The sequence below is a fragment of the Pholis gunnellus genome (genome assembly GCF_910591455.1).
Source record: "Pholis gunnellus genome assembly, chromosome: 6".
Lineage (NCBI taxonomy): Eukaryota > Metazoa > Chordata > Actinopteri > Perciformes > Pholidae > Pholis > Pholis gunnellus.
This window is the reverse complement of record NC_136532.1, coordinates 25,928,930-25,955,694: the sequence shown is the minus strand read 5'-3', so window position 1 is coordinate 25,955,694 and position 26,765 is coordinate 25,928,930. Positions and strand designations below refer to the sequence as shown.

At 41.8% G+C, this 26,765-nt stretch overlaps 1 protein-coding gene across 1 annotated transcript; it reads left to right on the top strand.

Annotated features, from left to right (window-relative positions):
- Positions 1-3,623: 3,623 nt before the first annotated feature.
- On the top strand, positions 3,624-25,376 carry ypel1 (yippee-like 1; the record flags this gene model as incomplete). The annotated part of the gene is made up of 5 exons (XM_079161987.1): positions 3,624-3,781; positions 8,338-8,622; positions 20,747-20,790; positions 23,555-23,663; positions 25,287-25,376. Exons 2-5 carry the CDS (start codon positions 8,506-8,508, stop codon positions 25,374-25,376), a joined length of 360 nt encoding a protein of 119 aa, XP_079018113.1. The 5' UTR covers positions 3,624-3,781; positions 8,338-8,505.
- Positions 25,377-26,765: the final 1,389 nt, after the last annotated feature.

The window sequence follows — 26,765 nt, the reverse complement described above, 5'->3', positions numbered from 1 at the left end:
TTAAAGTTCTAATGTTTGTGTTTATAACTATTCTCGAACTTTTTTCACCATAATTTGTTGCTGTGTATTTTCATCCGTGTATTCCTGTGATGTTATGTGTTAAATGGCTGCAAACCTTCCTTCCTTTGGGGGAAGATAATCATGCTGGAGTTGTCCCGACATGTTCCACGTTGTTGATCGTGTGCGCTTGCTTCTCGTATTTCCTGCAGCACTTAAAGGCAGCATCGGTAGACGTATGAAAACAACGCTTTTCGGCACTTTTCTATTTTTTTTTTTACATTTGCTTTATAACAAAACCAGTTGACACAATTCACCCCAAAGAGAGTATAAAGACTTCATAAACAGACCGAGCATTCGTATCGACACGTCCGTGTTTGTGCATTATTCAAAGCGCGCTGCGCATCACGGAGCTAATTAGGATATCGGTATAAATAAGGCCGCAGACGGGACAGCCCGTCCTGCCGCTGACGTCGGAGAGCTAAAGGTATAGAGGTTAAAACCCTGCAAAGAGCTGCAAGCTGCTCCAACATGCACACACTCTGACCCACCTCACGGATGGGACTCTACTCAAACCCGACCTCCGGAGATATCCCGCACATTTTACGCGTTAACGCAGAAAGTCTTTGGCTCATGAACGCAGTGAAGATCCACCGAGGAGATTGATGTTTTTTGGGGGCTTTTTAATTCCATTCGGCCCGACATAGACAGCCTGCTGCTACCTTTATGGGACGGTGAAGGTCTCTTTTTACAATTTTTTTTATGTTTTTTACTAATATCCAAAGACTGCTGCAGCTCCAGCGGAGAAAGAGGTTTCTTCCCCGGGTTGTTTTGGTTTCCGAGGGGGGGAAGTCGAGGTGTTTTTGGGGTGAGTGCAGCGCGAGTGACCTGCTGGAGGACACGCGCGTGTCTGTCAGAATAATCACTACAATAACTGTAAAAGCCTACTATTACAATGTATTACTTACTTTAAAGTGTGTGTCTGTATAGTGAGTTTATAGCTGATATTATACTTTAGTATATTTTATGTTTCTTGTGTGTTGCACAAAGGGATTTATAGTTTGTATTGCCTGCATTATATTTAACACCTGAAAGGTATTAGGTTTATTTTTTCCTGTTTTTGTGTGCAGACAGTGCCTCTAATGCATGGAAACACACTTTACGGTAACAATCTTATAATTTGTATAATACTCTTCTAGAAACTTAGTTTGGTATTTACGTCGTATTCTTTTATTTCCATGCTCCTGTAGGATTGTAATTCTGTAGGATGTATATAACCGTAGGCCTATAATAACCCGTTTACATTAATTATAAGGTTACAATGTCTCCTTTCTTTAGTTTAATGAGACACGTTTTGCAATTTGATCCTCGAGTTACATTCAAGAGCAGAAAAGAAAACCCGGACGTGCAGCTCCTTTCATGTGATAACGTGCGCTATCTCCGCTATGATCACCAGCATCTCCATCATCTCTTTGGCTGCAGATCGCTGTCAGGTTTTTTTTTTGGGGGGGGGGGCTTATGATGCCACGTGAACAAGCGACAAAAACACAGCGAAAGGGATTGATTTCATAATGCTCGCGCGCGCGCGCACAAAGCCTGCCCCTCCGAGGGAAGCTGCAGTTATGTGCAATGTTGTGTTTTCATACATCCATACGGTGAAGCAACACATTGGAGAGCATTGCAACACAACGGGGCTCGTGCTGCAGTGTCAATATACATACATTTGTAATCAAAGGCAGTAAAAAAAAAAAAAAAAAAAAAATATATATATATATATATATATATATATATATATATAAACAGTTCATGAGTGGTTGTTGTGTTGAAGCTCATGCGCGTCCACGACGTCAGGACAAGCAAGGGTAGAACGAGGACAGGCTTTTGATTGAGAGCAAGAAACCACATTACTGTTTTGTTATTAGGCTGTTTTATGGTTAATGTCATCATTCATGGCATTGGATGTCATATGTGGATCTGTCCAATGTCAGGGACGATGCAGCACTGACACATACACAGTGCAGCAGCAGCAGGAGGAAGAGGAGGAGGAGGAGGAGGAGGTGGTGGGCGGCGGCGATCAGGCTGCTGTTTTGTTTTTTTCATCTATACAATAAAATATTAATTTCAGCTTTGGCTAAAGACATGCTCTGTTTCTAAAAATAACTAATAGGGCCAAACTTGTTTTGGCTCAGATTTCGCTGTGTGGGCGTTTTTCAGGAAAAGGGTTCCTGTAATATTCTTGTAGTGTTTCTGTGGTGCTCTGTTTGGACTTTCTACTCTCTGGTGTTTCTGCTCCCACTTGGTGTCGGATTGTATGTTTTGTTGTGTTTGACAGCCTTATAAAACAAGCCTGGATCCCTTTTCCTTAGAGGATTATAACCCACAGTACCGTTTATTAAGTCTAGACTCATTAAAATAGCAATAGGTGCAATGTAAAGGGTAATTTGAATGAAGAAACCAAATGTGACTTTCCCTTTAATGACTTCAAAGAGCTGCAGGTCGAAAACTGAGCATGACAAACGCAAAGTATTCGTTTTCATATCATAGAAAGAAGAGGAATGAAATTCATATTCTCTTCTTGTATTTATTTACACATCCGGGTGTCTGCGCGCTCCCTCCTCCTCCCGGTGGCGCGTTCACGCCCCATGGGAAATAAGCTCTTCAGCAATAACAAAGTAACTTTCAGATTTTAGTTTTCTCTGAAACATAAATATTGCTTGTGATAAATAATTCTCCATTTTGACACAATTTACACACAGACACGTTATATGTGATGCGTTTGCACCTCCATTTAAAACTCAGCAAAGTTGGCTTTCAGTTGCCAAAGTCAACAACCCGAAACATGAAGTGAAACACATGAGGGGGGGGGGGGGGACTAAAAGGATCATTGTGTTTGAAAGCATACAATAGAAGCTCTATTACTGTGTTTTATAAGCCCAAACTGAGCACAAATACATACATGTAGATAAAAAGAATAAAGGTAACTTTAATTTAAGATGAGATTCATGATGTTGATCCTTTGAGTTTATTGATCATATGATAGATGGGTAACCTTAATGAATTCTATGGTAACCTGCAAAGTATTGACCAAAATAATCAAAAATATGGTTCGTTTTTTTTATTTGACATTTTACAAACATAATAGTGTTGAACAATGAAACGTAAACTGTAGCTACTTAATGCGACACACAAATTTACTTAAAAACATTTACTTTTATATATAATTATATGTATATATGCACATGTGCGTGTGGAGATGAAGTCGTTGCAATAAATAATAAGATAGAAAAATGGCAAAAAGTGAGAAAAACAAATGTAAAATGCTGAAGAACACATACTAAAACAAATATACTCCAAATAAAACATAACATTAATAGACTGCAAAAAAGGGGGAACATTTATGTCCACCTGAATGCCACTCTGAACCTGCTTTCCATCTTTCCCACGGGAGCCTGAAGGCAGCACAGCCACCCATTGGCCAGCCCTAGCTGTCAATCACAGCTCCATCTCCCTCCCACGTGGTGACGTTCCGTACCAAAGTAACCAGGCCAGTCCATTACGCACACAAAAGACACAACAAAAGCTCGTGTTGGGGGAAAAAATGAAACCCGTCAGCACCCAAAGGACACAACAATAAGTCCCCGTCTGGCAGCACCACACATGGACCAGAGCCTGGGACGAAGACAATCATTTATTCAACTTAGAAAAGAAAACATCAAACTGAAAAACATCTCTTGTCTTTCTTCAGTTTTCCACCAAGCTGCGTTTTGTTCCGATGATCCAGATGGTGAGTAGCTACAGCAGCCCGGCAATGTTTACCTCACACAACCTGGTTCTGGTGTCGTGCTGGGTTCACAGGCTGCATCGGGCTCGGAAAAAAACAAACAATAGCAACAACAACAACAACAACAACAACAGCAGCAGCAGCAGCAGCAGCAGCAGCAAGATAGAGCGACACTGTTGCGCTCGAGCTCGCGTCGTGGCTCTTTATTGGGGATAAACACATTTTAGGAGAAGAGGGGGACGCTGTAAAAGCCCGTCGTGTCAAGATGAACTTCTTTAGAATACAAATATAAACGCATGTTGTGTTAAATGTGTGGTTCTTTGCTGAGTTAGACTCTGTGTTGAGTGCAGCGAGTCTTTTGTCTGGACACTTCTTCCTGTTACTGGTTACCAGAGACGCGCAGTGTGCTGCCTCTTTGTTTTCACTTTGCCCAGTTTGAATATCAGCTGTGTTACCTGTCGACTCGACTCACATCTCCCTCTTTGTTTTTATTATTTCCTTTTGGTTTGTTCTTAAAAACGACCTCGTTTTAAATAAAAAGATGTCAGCTGTTACCATGTGGCGAGCAAGGCTGAAACAAAAGAACCACAAATGCCAGAGCTAGGAAATAATTCTTTAGGATTCAAGTCATCATTTAAAGTATTGTTCAGCTGTTATAGTTTAGAAAAAATACATAAAATGTTAAAGGAAGAGCATAAAAAGTGAACAAAAATAAGACCATGCACTGACAAGATACCCTGAAGTGAGCAACTTGGCTCCACAGGGGACCACAACAAAGAAAGACGGTAACGTGTCCTTATTTGGCATCACTGAAGGAAAAAGGGAGGATGTCCTGCTGTCAGTGTGCCTAAATGCAAATAACAGCATGCTATTGTCTCCTCTTTCTCTGTGTGTGTGTGTGTGTGTGTGATGCACTGCACAAAGCTGATACAATCACTGATGGTGACACACACACACAGCTCTTTTGTGTGTGTTTACCTTTCCCTGTCCACGAGCAGCCGGGGTTAAACTGGGCTAATTCAGAAAGGGGATTTCGTCCTTTTTTCATGCTGGGATTATGTCTCCGACACCTGTGCAGATTATACAGTTATATATATATATATATATATATATATATGTATATATATATATATATATGTATAGTATGGAAATGTGTCTCATCTGGGGGCCAACAGGTTCGGCTGCCACCTCTTTGTTTTTGTGTGTGTGTGTGTGTGTGTGTGTACCTTCCCGGTTGTGTAAATGTGTGTTTAGTATGTGTTTGCAGAGCAGCCGCGCTTCACTTCAGGTCACGGCTGCTTCCTGTTGAGTTGCGGAAGCTCCTTTGTTTTGCTTGTCTGGCTTCTGTCTCGGCGCTGCTGCTCTTCCTGTTGCACCACATTGAGCTCAACTGGAAAACTTCTAGAGCTCGTTGTCATTGTGTGTTTCTTTAGTCTCAGGGATGCAGCGGGGTTGTTGTTGTTGTTGTTGTTGTTGTTTAACAAGGTGAAACCTTGGTTATGCTGTGCTGGTGGTTGGAGTGACTGTTGAGCATCTGGGCTGCAGTGGATGGTTCAATTTTTAAAGACAAAGATTCTTTTCAGGACAATTTTTCCTAATTTCAACACTTATTATCTATTTATCGTCTGTCCTTTGTTATACATACAAATACTCCTTTGATAGAAGTATCAGGTTATAAGATATGGCTGAATGTAAGTACATTCACTCAAGTACTGTATTATGAGGTACTTGTACCACTTGAGTATTTCCATGCTATGCTACTTTTTGACTTCTATATTTTATCTCCAGGCAAATAATCTACTTTCTACTCCACTACATTTGACAGCTTTTGTTACTTTGCAGATTTAAATTATCAATATAAAGACACAAATGACTGTGTTGTATCATTGGCAGTATATAAAGTTATAATGCAGCACAGATTGTTATTCAATAACATAATATACACCATTGTGAAATGGCTCATACTGCCTAATGAGTACTTGTAATATAATACGTTTTAAAGACCTGAAACCATTTTCCCAGCACTAGCAGACCGTGTGATTCTGTTGAGAATCACACAGTTACATAAATACAGTATGACCTAAACAGTACCCTCAACATTTGCATACAAGTCCATCGTTCTGTTTTTACTCTCATCGGTGTCACCGGTCTCTGAAGGAAAACACGCCGGCTCTTTAATATATCTTTGCAGTAAATATCAGAAGTGAAAGCCACTGTGGTTGAGCAGATAAACGGCCCCACCCAGTCTCAATTTAATCAACAACTAAAGAGGTCGTAGTCTGCACGCTGTTTGAGTGACAGGTGGTCCGTGACAACAAGCACAGCCGTTCAGTACGTGTTTTTATTCTCTTTAGTGGTGAATTCAACTTTGCTCGTCCAACTTCACTGTTCCCGGTTTCACTGTTAACGGCTCTCATCAACCAGGAACAACAAAGCAGACGAGCAGAGTTAGCAACTATCTGGAGAAGGACATTGAGTAGCTTTAGTAGCTAAAGAGACGGATCATGTTTCTTAGGAGTCGGTGGAAACCAAAAGAGAGCTAACAGGAGAATACATTTCAGGGTTATATTCAGTTGGCCAGAAACGTGACTCCTAATGTTAATATTGCTCCATGTCTGCTGGATGATAAGTAACTGTTTGCTCATATTTAACCCAATAACAACCGTATAAAGCCATAATATGTCGGATTATGTGTTTTAAAGCTTGTTCTGTTGCCACCAAAAGGCCAAAGAAATCCATTATCCATGTCTTTTGAGCAAAGATTGCAACACAAAGTGTTTCACATAGAGAAAACAAAACAAGATGCAACACAACAGATTAACACGCTGCAGGAAGATAAACTAACTCACTGATGAGTATGAACTAACCTGAGACCTCAATGTCCACTTAAAGACACCAAACGGCCATCATGTCAAAGTTTACAGGAACACTTTAGCTCCCCCTCGCTGTAAACCACGGACACAAACAAAACCATTAATAATGATAATACTGTAGACACGATGAATAAAAGGCAGCAGGGTGTAAAAAACGGGGGGAGATGAGAAGGATTGTTTGTGTAGAAATAGGTCGAATAAAACCAAATTGGTCTGTTTGACGATGTGAATGCTAAACTTTAAAGTTGTAGTTGATATTCTTTTCAGAGTATGTATGTCTTATTGTCTTATCATTAGAAATGAACTACTGTTTGAGGCTCCAGGTTTAAAAACGATTTGGGAAAAGATCAAATATGCATATTTTCAGTGTAAGCATGAATGTCACATTCGATCAGCTGGAATCCAAATGGTCGCCACACCAAAGTCTAGACAGCAGTCGAGTACAAAAGGAGGTGGAGCAGGTCTTCATTCTGGTGAATGGTTAGCGCTGTTGTTCACCTGCAGAGATGCTCGTTGTGTCTCGGCTGCTTTGTCTCGTCTATTCTGGTCTGTCCTGCAGATGATCTGAACTGGTTTGAGTTTTGTTGCTGACACATCTTTTGTGATGCTGTATGCTGTGTGCTCGTATACTTACATACTATATTTTGAGTTTATTACAACTTGGATCAAGGTTTTGGTTTCTCGTCAAAGTAATTGCTGGAACGCAGAAACAAACGGGAGCAGTGAGACGATCTGACGGATTGTGAACAAACCCAGAGGTTTGACTCATTTATTTGTAAAGAGAAATGAAGGCAAACAGTGAAGTTATTACTCAATCTGTCCGTCGTAAACATCCGTTACAGTTTACACACTGACCTCCTGGTTCTTACTGTAGTTGAGTGCTCACAGTTATAACCAACATTTCAGGTGCTCTCACACTCCAGACTTTGTGGTTTAGATGAACTGTTGGCTTGTTTACAACCTGTCTGCCCCCATCTGACTAGTGCAATCGCTTAATCATTATCAATAGAAATGACAGCCAGAACTACACAAATAAGACTAAAATAATACATCTGGTTTAAAAAGTGAAACTGGTACATGACAATTAATACCTTACTCTTACCAAAAAAGTATTAAAAACGCATGTAACTAAAGGGAAAACAATAGAGTACAGTAGAGTTTTTTGTATTTCCTTTTTATTTTTGACTGACAGAAGTTGCACAGTCATCTACAGTTATATCTTTCTTCTATTTAATGCAATAACAATAGTGAATGAACATAATAATAGAAAGATATAAATATATACCAATAATTAAAAAGAGAAACACTGGACATTAGTTGAAACTGTTACAGCTAATCTTAAAACAAAGTGTAAAGAAACAAATTGTCCTTTTTTGAGGGTCATTTTTTTTATCGGTCCACTGAGACAGAACTATGAATAAGAAATCAGTTTGTGATCAAGTGAAACATGTCGTGTGGCTTCACGTGAACACGGGTTTGTTTGACGTGTCATCATATTAAGTTACATCACAGCCGTGTTGGTAGCCGACAGCATGCGATCGCAATCACGTGATAGATCACTGTAATCAAATGACTGCTCGAGCAAACGATACGAGTTTGTATTGGTATCGCAATCAAGATCATGAGCTCTAAAAATAGGATGCACGGGACGCGCCTCTCAACACTTTTTGTTTTTTCGCCCGGCAGGTTTGATTTTCTCCCGTGGTGTCTGTGTGGAGCCTGCCACACACCCACTCCACAACAACGACGGCTTTTGCCTGCATCTTCCAGTGCTTCTTCTGTCAGCAAGTCCAGCAGAGCTGCAACTCTTCCAGTGCCAGCCCGGACACCAACGAAGAGCCCTGCCCGACTGACATGGTGAAGATGACCAAGTCAAAGACCTTCCAGGCTTACCTGCCGAGCTGCCACCGCACCTACAGCTGCATCCACTGCCGGGCACACCTGGCCAACCACGACGAGCTCATCTCAAAGGTACGGCCGGTCCAGTCCTCTACTTAAGTCACCCTGCAGCCTTTCACATGACATTCAATCGACCCTTCGCTAAGTCACGCCCCCCTCGGATGCAGACTGTCCAATCATAGCGTAGCATCGTCCAGCTCTGACCAGGGTCCGACAGCTATCCGGCTCTGCTGGTCATGGTTTAACGTTGTGTAATAGTGATACTCGTAACCTGGAGAAGTTTCTAAAATGTTACGTTTCTACGTAAAAACCTGTGGAGCTAACATTAGCACATACATTAGCACATCATTAACTAGCGTTAGCATGTAACTTATGCTATGCTAGCTACTGAAGGTATACTGAATGTGCTGCTTTTGCTTTTTAATGATTCTAACCATTAATAAAGAGGAACAGTGTTGTTCCTTAATCTCATCGTCTTCTGTCTCGATCTCCAGCTGTGTATTAGCGTGTTAGCTCACTTTTAGCTCACTATTAATGTGTTAGCTCACTTTGACACTGTGATCTGTAGCTTTAGCTTCTATCTTTATCTTTTCAGCCTTTATTTATTGCTGAAACAATTTGACATCCTGGATTTATCCTTGAAACGCATGTTGTAGACCCTTCTGTCTGCTTCTCTCGTTTTCCCAAAAATTAGATAACATATACTCGAGGAGTGCAGTTAGTGACAGTGTGGGCTCAATGGTTACGTAGCTCTGACAGTTTAATAGAATAGCTTAGCGAAGCGTCAGTTGCTGCAATCTTTTGTGTCAAAATCACACCGTTGACCAACATTAGAGTCAATTTGGACAAATACATCTTCTGAATAAACTCTGCAAACTTATTGTCCAGTTAGCGACCAAGCTATCTAGCTTGCTAACTGACGATTACCTTGATAGTTGTGATTGGCACTAGCAAGTTTCCGACTGACTAGCATGTTAGCGGTTAGTTCACCAACTGCAGCACAGTAGTTAGGCCTGCAAGTCACTACATAATCCAACGTCTGGCCCTTTGTTCACAACGATCACAATTGTTAACACATGCAGCAGACATGGAGCGTCATTCATTTGAAGTCTTGTTTTTGGTCTCCACCAACTCCTGAAAATAGCATCTGGATCTAAAGCTGCTAAATGCTCCATAATGTTCACCAGCTAGCCGCTAACGTTGTGTCTTTGTGTGTTTGGTGCGGATTGGGTAGATTTAAATGTGCGGTAAAACCAAAACAATGAGCTAAAAGAAGCTAAAAAGCCAAAGTTGGCGGATTATTTCTTTTGTTTAATTGAATTCAATGTTAATAGAATAAATCACTGCAGCTTTAAAATAAGTGGTACCCATGTAGGAGCAGACTGGAAAACATAAGCAACGCTTGAGTTTGTCAGGTTAGTACTAGAGGTCAGCTGTTCTCTGAACAATTTTATGGCAATTCTCTCCAGTTTTTCATTATTCAAATCAAACACTGATAAATCTGCAGACTCGTCTGGATGTTGGATAATCGCTGTCTGAGTCTCCTTCATCATCTTCTGGGTGAGATTATGAGCCACGATGATAAAGTGCGACAGGCTCCTTGTAATATTTTGGAAATTAATAAGTCTTTGCTCGGCTGAACTGAGAGTTCCCTGCAGTGATTTAGTGTTGTCCTCTGGTATTAGCTGTGGCAAATATCACTTTGGGTTTGACAGCAATGTCATTTTATTTGACGCTCACCTCCTTATTGCGTCTCCGATGCTCGTGTACCTGTCTGCTCGCTCTTGCTTCTGTATTTTATTCCTGCCGATAAATTGTCAGAGGCCTGGATGACAGCCGCTGCTGGTGTTATTACTGCAGTCGGTGTCGGCGGTCAGCCTTTTAAAGTGTTAATGCCTCGGCTATTTTTGTTTCTGCTGCGTTTTTTGAGTAGGAAAAAAAGGTCAAACTGAAAGCTGCTGCTGCTCACTGCGACCTCAGAGGATTACTTTCAATATATGAGATGAAAAATCCAGACAGTCGGGATTCAGATCTGCATCACTGCCCACTAGTTTTCTATGAACTGCACTGTTGTTGTTATTGTTTTTATTTGTTCAAATTGTGTCCTCCCATTCATCCCAATACTGCAGAATTATCGGGGTAACAATTAATGATTATTTTTGTTATTTATTAATTCACTGATAATCTTTTGATTAACTTATTATTTTCTTTAGTTTTGAAAATGTTAGTAAATAAGGACAGATGCCTTTTGCAGGTTATCAGAGCTCAATGTGTCGTCTTCAAATTACCTTAAACCCAAATGGGTTTTAGTTCATAATGAGATGGACAGAAAAGCATCACATAAGAGAGGCTGAACTTAGAAATGTGTGGCTTTTATTTGGTAAAAGTAGAAAACGTTTATTAATAATCTTTTATTAATTTATGTTAGTCGACTAATCGTTTCAGGAATAGGAGTTGTGGAAGTTTTTGACACATAGTCGTGGTAAACTTTTGACTTGGAGTAACTGTCCATGTATTTTGATATTCTATATATATATATATATATATATATATATATATATATATATATATATATATTACGTGTGAACTGATCATATGTCTTTGTTTCACCCTGAAATGTCATTCATATGCTAGTTATGACAATTTCTCACAAAAGTTTAATAGAATAAAAAGATGAAGTGATGACATGTCGGACAGACACGGATGTAAACTGCAACTTGACTGATTGACGGAGACGTGCAACCGCGTACAACATCCTGTCCTCAATAATCATCATTCCTAGCAGAGACAAAAACAAGCAAACAAACAAAAACCTCATCCCACAGTCGGATCGCGCTGTAGGATGCCGAAGATTCGGCCCATTTTGCCCAAAATGAAATTGTCCTGCCGGGTTTGGTCATTTATCCGCCCACGGAGAGCGACGAATCCGAGCCTGAGTGAGATACAAACGGCTGAGACTCGCACCATCAGGCTTCTTATGGTGTGAGGCATAACAGTATTCATTTGTTACAGGATGTCTGGGTGTTGGAAGTCCACATTGTCCAAACATTTGCTGGCATTTGGAGCCACAAGCGCGTGCACAGCTGCTTTGGTTGCCGACCGTGAATCGACAGCTGGAGAGCGGAGTGCGAGTAAAGTTCATAAACTATCCGATGAGCCGGAGTCTCAGCGACTGAAGCGGTGACCTTTTTAGGTGTTAAAGCAAGATGGTGACTCCCCGTGCGTTGCACTCTCGCCTCGCACTAAGCTGATTATTCAAATGGCAAAGATGATCAATCAGCGCGTTCGCCCATCTACGTGTGGAGATCCATTTGCCTCCTGCGGCTTCAGAGACTTGGAAGCTCGCAGCTTGTCGGTGCGACGAGGAAGATTAGTAAAGAGCTCAACCACCAGACCGTGCTGCTTCTTTCAGCAGCATCACCGGCCTCAACATGGTCATTTCAGAACAGCGAAAGGTTTTAATTGTTAAAGACCGTCGTAAATCACGCTGATGAGCTTTTCGAACGAGAGCAACTATTTTCGTTTATCTGCACCTCACTTAACACGTCGAGATATGTGGATTGATCGTCACGCAGCAAAGTCCGTGTGACGTTTTATTGGAGGTTAAATGTGTTGGTGCAGCACATTTTGACTGGATGCAGAGAAGAAATTAATGAAAATGAATAAGAGTTTAGCAAACGGAGGGTTTTGCAGAAATCGTGCAGCTGAAAACACAAGAATGCTGCAGAAGAAAGTTGCGACACAGTTATTTAAAGCCTCGTAGGCTGTTTTTTTATTTTTATTTGGTCCACATCCTCTTGTTTGCAATCAGGAAGTTCATTGGTTTTGAGACGCGACATGAAACAAGGAAAACAACACCACTAATAATAATAATGAAACTTAGTTCATGTGACAGAGTTCACACAAAGTGTTTACAGTCAAGAATGCACACACAGCAAGATGGACTTGCAGTGAGGAAAAACAAAATCAGTTGTAAAATAATATATAAATGGAATATATGCATACAGAAAATAAATCTTAGAAATAAGAATGAAAAAGCAAAAGTTACATTTTTAATAGAATACTGCATCTACTGATATCTTCTGTATCAATGAATCTGCCAATTAGTTGATGAAAACCTTTAGCTTTCCTTCCCGACTCTTCTTTTAATTTACTGTAACTCTGCTTCAACTGCAGCAAAGGTTCCAAAAAATCGAACCTGCCACGTTGCTGCCATACGCGCTGTAACCATTGGGCTACAAAGCGCTGCCACATTTGCTTTCTTCGGTGACGTATTCTGAGCACTGACTGTTGATTTCTAGAAGACGAATAATTAGAGAGGGAGATATTTATGAGCTCCTGTCGGAGGGAGGGGCTGAAGATGTTAAAGGGTTAAAGTTTGTTTTATTAGAGGCCCATTGTCCTCACACCTGACACTGGAGCGGGAATGCTGGAGGACCAGTAGCACCAGAAAGCCTTAAAACTGGGAAAAGCAACTAAATGTGATTTATTACAGTTCGGTAGTCGCTTCTCAGGGAGTTCCCCAAAGTGCTGAAACAGTCGGCCGCGTTAGGAGCCAGTTTGGTCAATTCATCTCCTCTTGGATTGAGGTTCGTTTAGAAGACAATGCGGTTTTAATTGGTTTTCTTTTGTGCCCTACTGTTTGTCCAGATAGGACCGACACTGAGACTCTCCTGTAGTCTGACGTAAAGCCGTACTTATGTTTCAGCTTCAGGCTGGAGAGGGTTATGTTTGTGGGGGATCTGGGATTTGCACTCAGATAAGCTGCCATTCAAACAGTTGAAGTCAAACAGAGGAAGAAACGTTAAGAGACGTGAACTACGAGACGTGAACTCATCGGTTCAGTTTACACGGATTACTTCCAATTATTAATCAAATGCATTCTATTGTGCAGGTTTGGGAAGTTCGTTCTTTCACCCACTTTGTTGTTGTTTGGACTTGTTGTGCAGCATGAGGGCGACACTATGTACAGAGTTTCTCAGTTTCATGGGACTGTTAACAAGAATGTTGGCAATTACATTAATGCAAAGCCTTTATGTGTTATATCTTTAATTACCGCTTGGGTCGGAATTTCTCAGAAGCGTTGGCATGTGTGTGCGTGAGTGGATGAAAATCTGTTTCCAAAAATCCTGATTTTAAATGTGTTGAAATGAAGTTGCTGTTAAAACTGTTTCCTTCTAGTCTAAAATGCACTCATGATGCCTGCTATGATAGAAAACTGAATATGTTCAACTTTTAGACTATTGGTTGGACAAAACAATCAATATAAAAAGCTTTTCTGACACTTTATAGACCAAATATTAACCTATTAATTCAGGAAATATTAAGCCCATTAATTGATCATGAAAACTAGACAATAAAAGCTGCTCAGCATTAAAACCACTGCAGTGATGTGTTGACTGTTGGGTTGGGTTTGCTTGTTGATGGGGCCAACGCCATTGGGTGACTCTTGACAAATGACCTAATTAGTCTAAACAATCCACTTTATAAAGTGGATTTAATTAAGGGATCTTCGTTGGACTTCGTTTCTCCAGGAGGTTTGACACAGTGAACATGTTGCTTTGATGCTTTCGTACTTTAACTCTTCATGCTTCTGGATCTGTTGACAGCATCTGAGCTGACAAAGCTGTTCATTTAACAGACAAACATAATATATCTCATAGATTATGGAGTATCTAAGATCATTGGGGCTTTAAGACGCAAAATATTGTGTGTGTTTGTTATGAGTTAGTACTCTTTGAATCTCTATAAGAACGGGTAGAAAACATGATCTGTGGGTGCGCTTTATGCTGCGTTTGTAACTCACACATTGTTGTTTTCATGCCGTTCTCAGTTGAGGTTCCCAATGTACGGGTGTGTAGTGAGCTTCATCTAACAAACGCTAGATGATGCAGAAAGAAATCAAGAAATACAAAATTACACATCACAAATATCATGTAAACCTAAAGTCCGTTTATGGCATGAAGTTCATATCAAAGTCCTTTTTTAAGCTCATTGGATGGACAGTTATGCGGCTCCATTTCCAGAGAGATGTGAGGGAAAGCGTCCAAAATCACATCAGATCTTTAAAACTGTTAAAAGAAATGTGACTTTTAAAAAAACTTCGCAAAACGTCCTTTAAAACCTGTAACTTTTTACAAGCTTTACACAATTCTATTATGCAAATGAATCATTGTAATCATTCATTATTATTCAAGTTTTTGACTTGTAAAGAGTTTAGTCTGATGTGATACATATTAGTGGAACACAGCCTGCTGCATTCATTACTTTTAGGGCTGCAACTAATATAATGATAATAATGATTTTCACTCTTTTTTTGATTATTCGAGGAAATGTTAATTCTTTAAAATCACATAAAAGTATTTGAGTAAACGTTTCAGCGTTGTAATGTCTGACGTTGCACCTGTATTCCACCTCATGAGGTAGGTTGATATCTGGAAATTGTTCCTAATAATATCTTGGTATTGATTGTGACCATACTGCTGGCAGATCTATTAATAAGCTCTCCACTCGCTGCCACACCTCGTTAGCGTTTGTGTGTTCAGGCAGCATCACCGGTCCTCAGCATCAACCCTTCTAAGCCGATTATGTTACTTAGGAGAAGACGACACCGTAGTCTGGTGTTTTCCACTACGCTCTGCCAAGGGCCACGCGCCCTGTCCATGTTTGATTCTCATCGCATGTGAAATTTGTGAAGCGAAGCTCCAGCGCAGCGTTTCTTATGAACTTTATTTCCCAGTGTGCACGGAGTATAAACCGGCCATGCGATCGACAACAACAGGGAGGTGTTTGAAGGAGCTCTGCAGGTTCTGGCAGGTTTCTCCCCACAGTTCTGGAGATCTCCTGAGCCAGGTATAAAAATAAGAATAATTTGTTTCCCCCTCGCAGAGCTTATGCGTAGAGAGTCTTCGAGGCATGCCAGCCGGCGAGCAAAAAGATGCAGATGGAGCAGCCCGAAAGAGAGGATTAACCTGAGCATATGGGCCAGAAGGAGGAATGGCAGGCTCAGTCCTCAATCCCCTCCTCCCCTCGGCCACGAGACGAAATATGGGAAGCTTCTGCAGAAGAGAAGTTTTCCTCTCGCAGTAAAACTTTAATTATTGAGGCTGAGCAGCCGGCAGTGATGAACGTACTTGGCTTATTGCTTAATGCAAATTTCTTGTTTTCACCATTCACACTTTTCTTAGATTAGTATCAGTCTCACTGCAGCCCATAGATATCGATATAAGAAGTGGACTTGGTCATCGTGACGCCACCCATTAGGTTTGGGGACTGACGTTTAGAAGCCTCGAGTTCGTCATTTTGTCCGTCGCCATCTTGGCTTTTTGCAACCAATGAATGGAAGTGACCATATTTGGAATGCGGAGAAGTGACGTAGAGATGCCGTATACGTCTCTGGTAGTGGCCTGTCAATCAAAGAAGCCCAACTGCAGTTTCTAAGCTTTGATTGACACAATCACGAGTGAATTAACGGTCAACTGGACGAGGCTCTTGTTAGCGTGAAGGCCAACGAGTAAAACACAATCGCCTCCAAGTGAAACATGCTGAAACTATCCGAAATCCGATCTGACGTTCGTTGTCATGTCGTCACCCTGAGCACGCTGCATCTTTTTCGACATCGCTGTCGGTTCATATTTTGATCAGATTTGGGGCTACATCCTCCATCAGATAGGAGAAACCACCCTGACAGCAGTGTGAGAGCAGAGTCCTGCAGTGTGGACGAGGTCGTGGAGCCGGACGACGCCGCCTGCATACTGAGGAGCAGGCCGAGTGTTTTATGCAGCACCTTGGCTTCGTCCCACCCATCAGGCTGATGGAAGCCCCTCTAATGGATTGATCACGCTTTTCTTTGGGGTTTGAAGTTTCTTTTCTTCCAGCTGGAAGTTCGCCAACACTCTGATGGTCTACACGCGACTCTGACGTAAGATGGAGCGGTCCGTTTGTTACCGTTCTCCCTCTCTTTCTTCAATATCATAATTAAACCAAAGTGTATTCATGGTTAGCAAGCTGTTATTGAACTATATATTAGCGACACTAGCAGAGGGAAATTCAAATGACAGAAGACACTTTGTGCAATATTTTAATGCTAAATTAAGATGGTGGAAATGGCGTTGATCAGACAGAATTGCCACTTCTTTTTACTTCTTTCCTGCAGCCTGACATTGTTCACATTTGCCACTTTATTCTTGTGATTGTGTTGTTTTGTTTTGCCCCCAACCAATCAGAAGCTAGCGATGCATCAGACCTGCTTTCACCGGCACAAAATCTTTTGTATCAGTAGCTTTCTACAAGTCGACTCACAATAACTCGCTTCTGGATGTTTTTGTGACCATTTTTCCTGTCGCTGTTTTTCATGGATTTTGCTGCAGAGATGGAGCAATATTTTGAATCTCTGTCGTAAACACGACACCAGATCTGTTTGAATCCCTGTTAGCATTTAGCTAAGAAGGCTACGTATTATTTTTGTAAATGTAGACAAAGGATCAGAAATAGCTGTTTATATTTACATATGCTTCCTTTTTATATCTCCTTTAGCATAGGGAGCACTAGACCATCCTTGTACCAAAGGAGAAGAGATAATGCCGTCCCACAATTCCTTGCGGCAGCATCACGGCAGACCTGTGTGATTTGGGCAGATTCTCAGAGCATCTTTTGAATTCTCCTTCACATCTCTCCTGTTTAACTATTTCCTACACAGCATATTTTCAGTCATGATCAGCTGATGTAGATTTATTTTTTATTGTTAGATTTAGCTCTCTTGGTATATATCTGTATAATACTCTAGTGCAGTCGGTGAATTACTCACATTGTCGAGGAGGATCGAGCCTTTTGAAATAGCTTAAATGTTAGCCAACGTGTGACGGGGGGGGGGGGGGGGTATTGTTGTTCCCTTCAGTCCCGCGTGGTCGAGAGGGATTCGGGGATTTTGAGATTTGCTTTGTAGAATTCATTTCTTAGGAACAAGCATTTTTTTTAAAAAACAAATGAAATTGCAACAGCTTAAGAAAAGAAAAGAAAAAAGCTCGGTATCCACACTTGCTCATGTTTTATTAAACAGCAAAAAAAAAAGGAAACCTGTGGGAGTGCTTCCAGTCTGCAGCTGATTCTCTCTGCGCTCATGTTGGATTCAAGCCCTGCAGGATCCCGTCTAATAGGATTGTTGTTGGGAGTCTGGAGGGTTTAGTGCAGCCCCACAACCTGTCTGGCTTCTGTCTGCGTAAAAAAAAACAACCAACACACGACCAAAAATGATTTTTTTCCTCCACTGATCCCCGGTGATCTACAGTAAAGTCAAAATCTCGCAGCAGCTCGGGTTGGGAGACAAAAACGCTGCCAAAGTAAAAATAGACTGTGGGAAACAGATAAGGGCAGCGAGAGACGGAGCCGTGCACTCTTTTTGTTTTGTGTGCCAGTGGTTGAGTTGATGGCTGAGCCACAGTGAAGCGCAGATATGACACCCAGCTCTTGTCACATGGAGTGACCCCCCTCCCCCTCCCCGGACTATAAACGCTGTGGAGAGGGTGCTTGTTGTTGACTCCACGGGGACCGACCTAGTTCCCTCTGGCAGCTAAAGGTCACATGTCTTTTGGCTGTGGACTGTACGTGTGTGCGCAGACTTCACTTCCAACACAAAACAATGAGCTTCGGAGGATGTGACAATGAGACATCAACACCTACAGCGACCAGAGGAGGGGGGAGCAGAGAAAAGAAGGAACAGTCCTCTTTTTGTTGTTGTTCTTGAATCGGTTCCAAACCAAACTCCTTATTATCTGAAATAAAACTTTCCCGGTTTTGACAAATGTTCGACACTCGGGCAGCTGAAAATGGTCCCCTGAGCCTCGGTGGTGGTCGGCGGAGGAGGCAGCTGGTGCTCCTATTAGGCGGTATTAGCTCAGCGCCCTCAACCGCAGCCACACACTTATCTGCCGCGCTCATTTGCAACGGAAAAAGCAAAGCCGATTGGGGCTGCTGTCTAGCCGGCCGAGGGAGACGAAGGCTCTGTCGTCGTCCCCCGACTGTGACGGCTTTAACCGCTCTGCGTTCACATTAATACGCAGTAAACGTCATGTGTGGACTCGGAGGCAGGATGTTTATATAAAGACAGATTTTAATTTAACCTCCTGCGTTCATCACGACCACACGATTGATGTGTGTTAACTTCTGTTCATGGTTATTATTATTATGTGATCGTTCTTCAGGTTTAGTTTGGAAAAGCAGGAAAAGAATAAAGAGTAGGTAAACAAAACTGCCTCATTATAAAATGTGCAGATGATATTTGTAGAAATCTTGAGGTTTTGACATCACTGACATGTTGTTTACCGTTTAAAGTAGCATTTTACAGTGAACTTTTATTTTCCCAATCGTGGGAATCTTTCAAACTTCTCACTGAAACACTTGCAGTTTTTTCCCGTCTGTCTTTATTACCAGCAGGATATTTAAGTTTCATCTTTCTGGATTTCATTTTGTCTGTTGGTGCTATTTTATTTATCGGTCTCTGACCTGTTGCCCTTTTTTTTTGGGCAGGTTTTCATATCGATCCGTAAAATGCCAGTAGTCTCGTATACGAAAGCTGCTTCTCTGCTAAATTTTCTGCAATATTTTTGCGCTTCTCTGCTTGGCTTTGTTGGGAGTCTCTCTTCACATCCTGTCATACCGGTCCCACTGATCATGTGTTTAATAATGCAGAAACGTAGCTTTCATTTCTGAGAATAGGCACGACCAGCACTTCGGAGGAACGCATGATACGTAGTGTAGTCATGCAAATGTGTAGCTGAAAGCAAGTACATCATCGGTCATCAGAGAAATCCGGTCCTCTGTCTCTAAATTGTCTCTCAATCCAAATTTTTATTTCTCATAAAAACGCACCGTCTTCTTCACTTACATTCAGAGATATTTAGTTAGTAGTTTCAGTACAAGGACTTTCCTCAGGTTACGTTTCTTGTTTTTTGTTCTGTATTGTCGACTCTAGTTATTCTCCTACGTACCCGTCGACCTACTGTTGCTCAAAACATTTATAAAAACATACGGTAACAAAACAGGATTGGTTATGTGAATAAGATAGACAATAACGCACAAGAAACGTACAATGCTTCCAAATAAATGTAGAGAAAAAAAAAAAATACAGCAAATATTGCAAAATATTACACATTTTCTTGTGCTTTAATGCTGGAGGATGCATCCTCAGGCTGCACGTATAGCAGAACGTTTAGAAACGTGAACGTATTTTCTGGCGTTGTTTTACATTTTACAAGGTGTGCACGGTGACTTTCCTGCAACCGTCCGTTACCCAGAACACCTTTCTTTCTCTGCGTAGATCTGCAGATGATATTTACAGTCTAACTTAAATTCAAACTCATTTGGAAGGAAATGCATTAAACATGTTTATTGTGCCTCGAGGACACACACACACACACACACACACACACACACACACACACACACACACACACTGTATTTGGGTGAGAAACACTGAATGTAAACAGAACAGTATTTGTTGAGAAGAAAACTCCACAGGGGAGCTTTGACACATAACTTATTCCTCCATGCATTCAAGCAAACAGGTTTTCTGCATGTAGTCTCTGGAGGTTGACAGGAATGTATTAAATCATTAAATGAGGGCTCGGTATCGTAATCAGCTGTGTGTCTTCTTAGAGTGTCTTCCTTTATGAGCTGTTAGACGCTGCTTTTACAGCTGCTGTGTTGTTTGCAGCAGGGAAAACCCGAGGCTCAAATGTGACTCTTGGGTAGATTTGTATCTAGATTTGATGTAATCCCATTTATTTTGATTAACTTGAGACAAAGCACACAACTCTCCATCTGTATGTTCTCTAAACGGGCAAAGCACCAACAGCTTTTTACATAGTTTTCTTGTAAATATTTAGCAGAACATGAAGTAAGAAATGTAGTAGTTTGAGTACCGATTAGTAACAAGAAACTAAGAGGAGTCCAAAAACAACACCATAAATGATTGATGTGCTCAGACTTCAGCGCCTCACCGAGCCTTGTTTTTTTTCTTACCTCCGGCCAAACTGGTGTGTGGGAACCTCGACGAGGTGGAAGAACAAGTATGCACAGCAGTCACTGGGAGAAAAAGCACCCCGGGGCGTCGGTTGCTGACATTCTTGTACTCATTGGTGTGATGCGGCTCTGTGTCGTCAACTTACCTGATTTTCTTTTTCTCTCTTTCTCGTTTCAGTCATTTCAAGGCAGTCAAGGAAGAGCCTATCTGTTTAATTCAGTGTAAGTATGAGACCCACACCTACAATTCACCTCGCTTCTTTTCTTTCTCCAGAGTGAAAAACCTTTTGTACATTTGGTCTATTCTATGTGTATTTTAGAAGTGTTCTGGGGCTTGTAAATACAAGTTACACAAGAAGCTCATTTGTTAGATGGAGTTTTGAAACCACTGGGTGCGTATGTTTGAATTCAAAAGCAGAGTTCAAGCGTCCCTTCTTCACCTAAACCTACTGCTTTGCTTTCACACTTTCTTACCTTTTGTTTTCTGTGCAGCTGTTGTCCGTTGCTGCCACGATGACTGCACACGTATGTTAAAATTGTGTTTTAACACGCATGCACAAAATAATTGAGAACAATGCACAGGCAGGTGGAGCCGCGAGCACCTTTACTAGCCTAAAAAACAATGTGAGGGGGGGGGGTTCACGCAGGTAAAGCTCACAGTCCAGTAGTATTCTCTTATCCGTTCCAACAAACGCATTAAACAAAATTAGATCCACTCGACAGACACTTTTGTTCAAATTCCCTAGTTCCAAAGAGCCTTGTGGGGGAAAAACAAAAATCAATGAAACATTTTAAAAAGTGAGTAAAGCTCCCTTCTTCTTCTACCCTCCTCGGAAAGCAACGATGCAACCCATCGAGGTCTGTCCACAGACCTGTGGGACATCTCATCATGCACCACCGCCACCGATGTTGTTGGGCTGGCGTGCACTACAGTTTCATTCCATTTGAGTAACAAACACACACACAAACGAGACCACAGCGTGCTTAAAATACACCACCTCTCTTAGGTGGAGCTGGGTATCTTGATCTCTTCATGGGTTCAGAAAACAACGTTCATACTAACATCGTTTTTGGTGAAATGCTCATAGATGTGCGCTACATTGCCGTAGATTTTCAGCATTACAGGAAGTCAAAACCAGTCTTGATTCCAGCCAACTACAGCCAGTAAGCACTGATGTGGAGACACTGAAACATTTAGGTTACAACTGGGCTGAAGTCCACTTTACATAAAAATGGTTCAGCAGCAATTAAATGACTATATTTGAATGTGAATCACGTCCTGACTACATGTTGGAATGTTGTCATTAAAATGCTTTTGAAACTAGAAAGGTGCACTCGGTAGAGTTGCAGCTCTGCACCAGGTGTGTCTGCACCGGCCGCTGCTGTGTTGTGACCCCAATCTAGACACCGTCGTAAATCACACTCAAGAACAAGCGGCGGTGTATGCAGGCAATTACCTTGAGGTTGTGTCGTACAAGACACGTGATATACAATCTTTCCAAAACAAAATAAACTCACCGAGCGGTCCCAGTTGAAGCGACGTACTCAGCAGTGTGTGTGTACTGGTACCTCCGTTAGCGGTTAGCCAAACACACACCTTCCAAATCGATAAAAGCGATAAAAGCTGTGTTATCACCTGTGGCCCGTACAGGTAGTCAGTGAATAAAAGTATGAGTCACCACATACCACGGGGAGGTCTTTTGAGTACGCAGCCATCACCGGCCACCCAAAATATTATGCAGGTTACTGCAGTAGAATGCGAGATTAGCCGTGGACAGACACGTGTGTGTGTGTGTGTGTGCGCACCGTCACTGACACCACGCGAGCCGTCGCATGATCCTGCTGAGATAATAACAATGAAAAATCTAACAAACAGTCAGTTGATGCTGCAGGAGCTGCCGGTTAACATCCGTCTCTTTAGGCCCTCGAGCCGCTTGTTAGTGGTGTATTTCTTGCTTGGTTGGTTTTTAGGTCTCTGCTCTCAGTCTTCATGCCCCCCCCCCCCCCCCCCCCCCCCCCCCCCCCACCCTCCCCTAGAGGTCTGAGACTCTTTCAGGTGTCACGGAGCAGCTGCTTTGTGCTGCCCGACTCTGATATACATTGCTCCTACCTGCCTGAATGAATTGAACGAAAGAAGCACACTACAAACGTCCAAAAGTCCAAATAAGTTATTCCAATCATGCCCAATGTGAGAGCACCTGCAGCCCAGCGAGCAATGTTTATGGTGCTTTGCGGGTAAAAAAAAAAATTAAAAAGACATTCAGCCTAAAACAGATGCATTTGGTGGGAAAATGAAAGTTTTGCAGACGTCTACATGTAGCTTGGTAACATAAAACGATTGTTTATTTGCCTGTGGCATTTCCTTTAATTAAAAGCTAATCAGCAGCACTGTGTTTACTGGGAGGGAGTGGTGCTATGTTGACGGGAAAGAAACAATAGATTTCTCTGAAGTATTCACTTATTTAGTTCTGTACTTCAGTACAGTTTTGATGTATTGAGTAGTATTTCCATTTTGGAGGCTTTATCATTTCCTCCAAAAAAAACGTATCTGAAGATATGTGAGATGAGATAAACTCACTATTATATAAAATATCACTGAAAAGAAATATCTCCATCAGGTCATTACTGGGAACAAAGCAATGTGGTGTTTTGTTTTTTAGCTTGATGTCAATGTCATTTTGACATTTACAATTTGTTAACTGCATTCAGTGCAAGAAATAACTGATAAAATATCGTGTATGAAAAACCTAATATATTATATATGGAGAAATGATTGAGATAGAATTGAAAATGTTCACTCTTTTGTATCTCCAGTTTAAGTTTCTTGACTTTTTAGTCTCCAACGTTGGCACCGAGTACACTTCGACGCGTGTACGCGTTTGAATACTTGAGCACTGCTGTTACTTTAAGTGAACATTTTGAGCTCTTCTTCTTCTTCTTCTGCTGCTGCGCGCCCTGACCTCTCCACTTCCTGTCTCCCCTGCAGGGTGAATGTCGGCTGCGGGCCAGCCGAGGAGCGGGTTCTCCTCACAGGTCTACACGCTGTGGCTGACATCTACTGTGAAAACTGTAAAACCACGCTGGGCTGGAAATATGTAAGTGTCCTTTAAACGCTCTTAATGTTTGTTGATGCACCACTTAACGCCTGTGTTTGTGTTGCAACTATGTGGTTTCTCGGCTTGCAAGACAAACGATGCTGTTGCGGGGTCAAAGGAACACGGCTGCTCTCATTAAAGCATTGCTTCTTAAAGCCATGGTGACAGTTTTTTAGCTCAGGATTGTGTTTAGGCTCAGAGATCGAGATCTCTTCGGTCTCCTAGCGCGCAAGATAATTACAGTGCCGAAAGGTTGGCTGCAGACAGAATGGTACCTCTGAGAGTCTACAATGATTAAATGTCAGGCCGTTTTGAAGAGGCTTCTCCCGGTAATTGTCTGAGACGACTATAGAAGGGTGTAAAATAACTGAACAAAGTACAAGACAGGGACTCACTTAAAGCCGCTCCTTCTGTGACACAAAAAAAACAATTAGAGAGTCTCACAAAAGCCCCGCAAGCAAAGCAGAGCGGAGCTGGTTTACAAGGCAAAGCAGGCTGAGCAAATAATCAAAGACCAACATCGACTTCCTGATTCTCCGGGAGCTCCGCAGGACGAGGACGCACGCCGGAAATTATCCAGCTCTTCGGGAGATGTGTGACAGGAAGTTGAGACTTTTTGAAAGAGGGGATTTGGTCACTGGAGGAAAGCTTCAGGTTTTCTCCGCGTCCCTAAACTTCCTGCTTTTCTCAGATAATACTGAGGCCAGATGAATTAATGTGCATATTTATCTGACTGAAAATGAAAGTCACTGCTGAGTTATTTGCATACTGTGTTCTGATGAATGCCTCCTCTGCAAATGCATGTGAATCACGGTTTTCTCCATCATTCACTTAAAAGTAGCTATAACACTTGTGCGTTGCTTTGTACGTTACTTTGTACAATGCTTTGTACGCTGCTTTGTACGCTGCTTTGTACGCTGCTTTGTACAATGCTTTGTACGTTGCTTTGTACGTTGCTTTGTACGTTGCTTTGTACGTTGCTTTGTACGTTGCTTTGTACGCTGCTTTGTACGTTGCTTTGTGCGTTGCTTTGTGTGTTGCTTTGTACGATGCTTTGTACGATGCTTTGTACGTTGCTTTGTACGCTGCTTTGTACGATGCTTTGTACGATGCTTTGTACGATGCTTTGTGCGTTGCTTCGTACGATGCTTTGTACGATGCTTTGTGCGATGCTTTGTGCGATGCTTTGTGCGTTGCTTTGTACGATGCTTTGTACGATGCTTTGTGCGTTGCTTTGTACGATGCCTTGTACGATGCTTTGTGCGTTGCTTTGTACACTGCTTTGTACGTTGCTTTGTACGTTGCTTTGTACGATGCTTTGTACGATGCTTTGTACGTTGCTTTGTACGTTGCTTTGTACGTTGCTTTGTACGATGCTTTGTACACTGCTTTGTATGTTGCTTTGTACGCTGCTTTGATCTTTGTATGTTTACAATCTTAGATTTCAAGTAACTAAAGTTGTCGGATAACAGTAGTGCAGTAATACAGTACAATATTTATAGTGGAGTAGTAGCGTACAGGGGCATGAAAGTACTTCAAATATAAGGACAGTACTTGAGTAAATGTACTTAGTTACATTCCCCCACAGCTTGTAACTAAACATATTCTTCTTTTTGTTTACAGGAACACGCGTTTGAGAGCAGTCAAAAGTACAAAGAGGGAAAGTTCATCATCGAGCTGGCTCACATGATCAAGGACAATGGATGGGAGTGACGCTCCTCTTTTCTTTTTCTGACCTTGGAATGCTCTTTATTGAACTGCGTGGAGCGACGACCATCGACCCCCCCCCCCCCCCCCCCCCCCCCCACATATCCACCAACCTCCACCCTCTCGCCTCCTTCACGTGCACACCCGCCCATCGTGAAACCGAACAAATGACATTAAAGAAGAAGAAGAAGACAAAAAACAAAAGACGAGGAGGAAGCGGAGCAACTGTTGAAAATTCACGTCACAGGAGTCCTGTCGTTACTTTAGAGATTGTGTGTTCTCCTTCGCAGCGCTGGAGCTTTTTGGGTTTGACCCCCCCGCTCACCCCCCCCTCACCCCTCACCCCTCACCCCCACCGAACCACGCTAGCAAGTGATTGTGGTGACACGGCGACCACTATGCGAAGAGGAGAGAGACTTCACCGACGGGGACATGTCTTTCTTTATTTCGCCCACCCAGCGAGACGGATGACGGTTATTTTTTTAAATGTAATTTGCTTTAGTTTTAACTTCTGGGTTTTTTGTTAAGGTTTTGTTCTGATGGCAGATGGATGTTACTGGTTAGCATTTTATTTCCCTGTCAAGTCTGTTTTGTTGTTGTTCTTGTCGTTGTATCTCTGCCCGTAGCTGAGCATGCTTTTCTTTGCTAATGTCCAAAATGAGCAATCAGGGACGAGTGAGGAGCGGAGGGGAAAGGGAGTTTATTCTAGTTACAAAATATGTAGCAGCATCATGCTTTTTAAAAACAAAATGTGGCAAAGGATGGGACTGCAGTAGTGTAGGATTTTATTCCCTTTTTTTTTCTTTCTTGTGAATCTTCTTAATTCCCCACCTTCTGGTACCTTTTCAGCACCCAAAAAGCTTTGAAAGCAGCCCCTACTATTTGTTGGACATGGAAATGGATATATATATATATATATATATATATATATATATATATAATTACTATATAGATGTATAAATACTTGTAGTGTTTGGCTAAGTGCGATTGTGGCTGGTCCCATTTTTGCAGCGAGTGGAAAAAGACCTGAAAAGGAGCAGAAATAGTTTCTAGACTGGGGAACCTGACATCAGCGGCCTCGTGTCATAAAGCATTAAGGCAGACTGTGTTCTTCCATTGTCTAGTGATGAAACAAGACACACAACTACGTATGAATATATATATATATACACACACATACTACGATTACATACCCATAAATACTATGAAAATGTTCGTAGTAGGTAGATATTGGAACATGGATTCTGAATATATATTTGCTGTCATGCACATATGTATATATGCATATGACTGTGTGTGTATATGTATGTGTGTATTGTGTGTGTGTGTGTAGTCACGCATTACACAGTGACATACTTGAACGACGCTACTTCGTTTGCACTTTGCAGAGGCCTT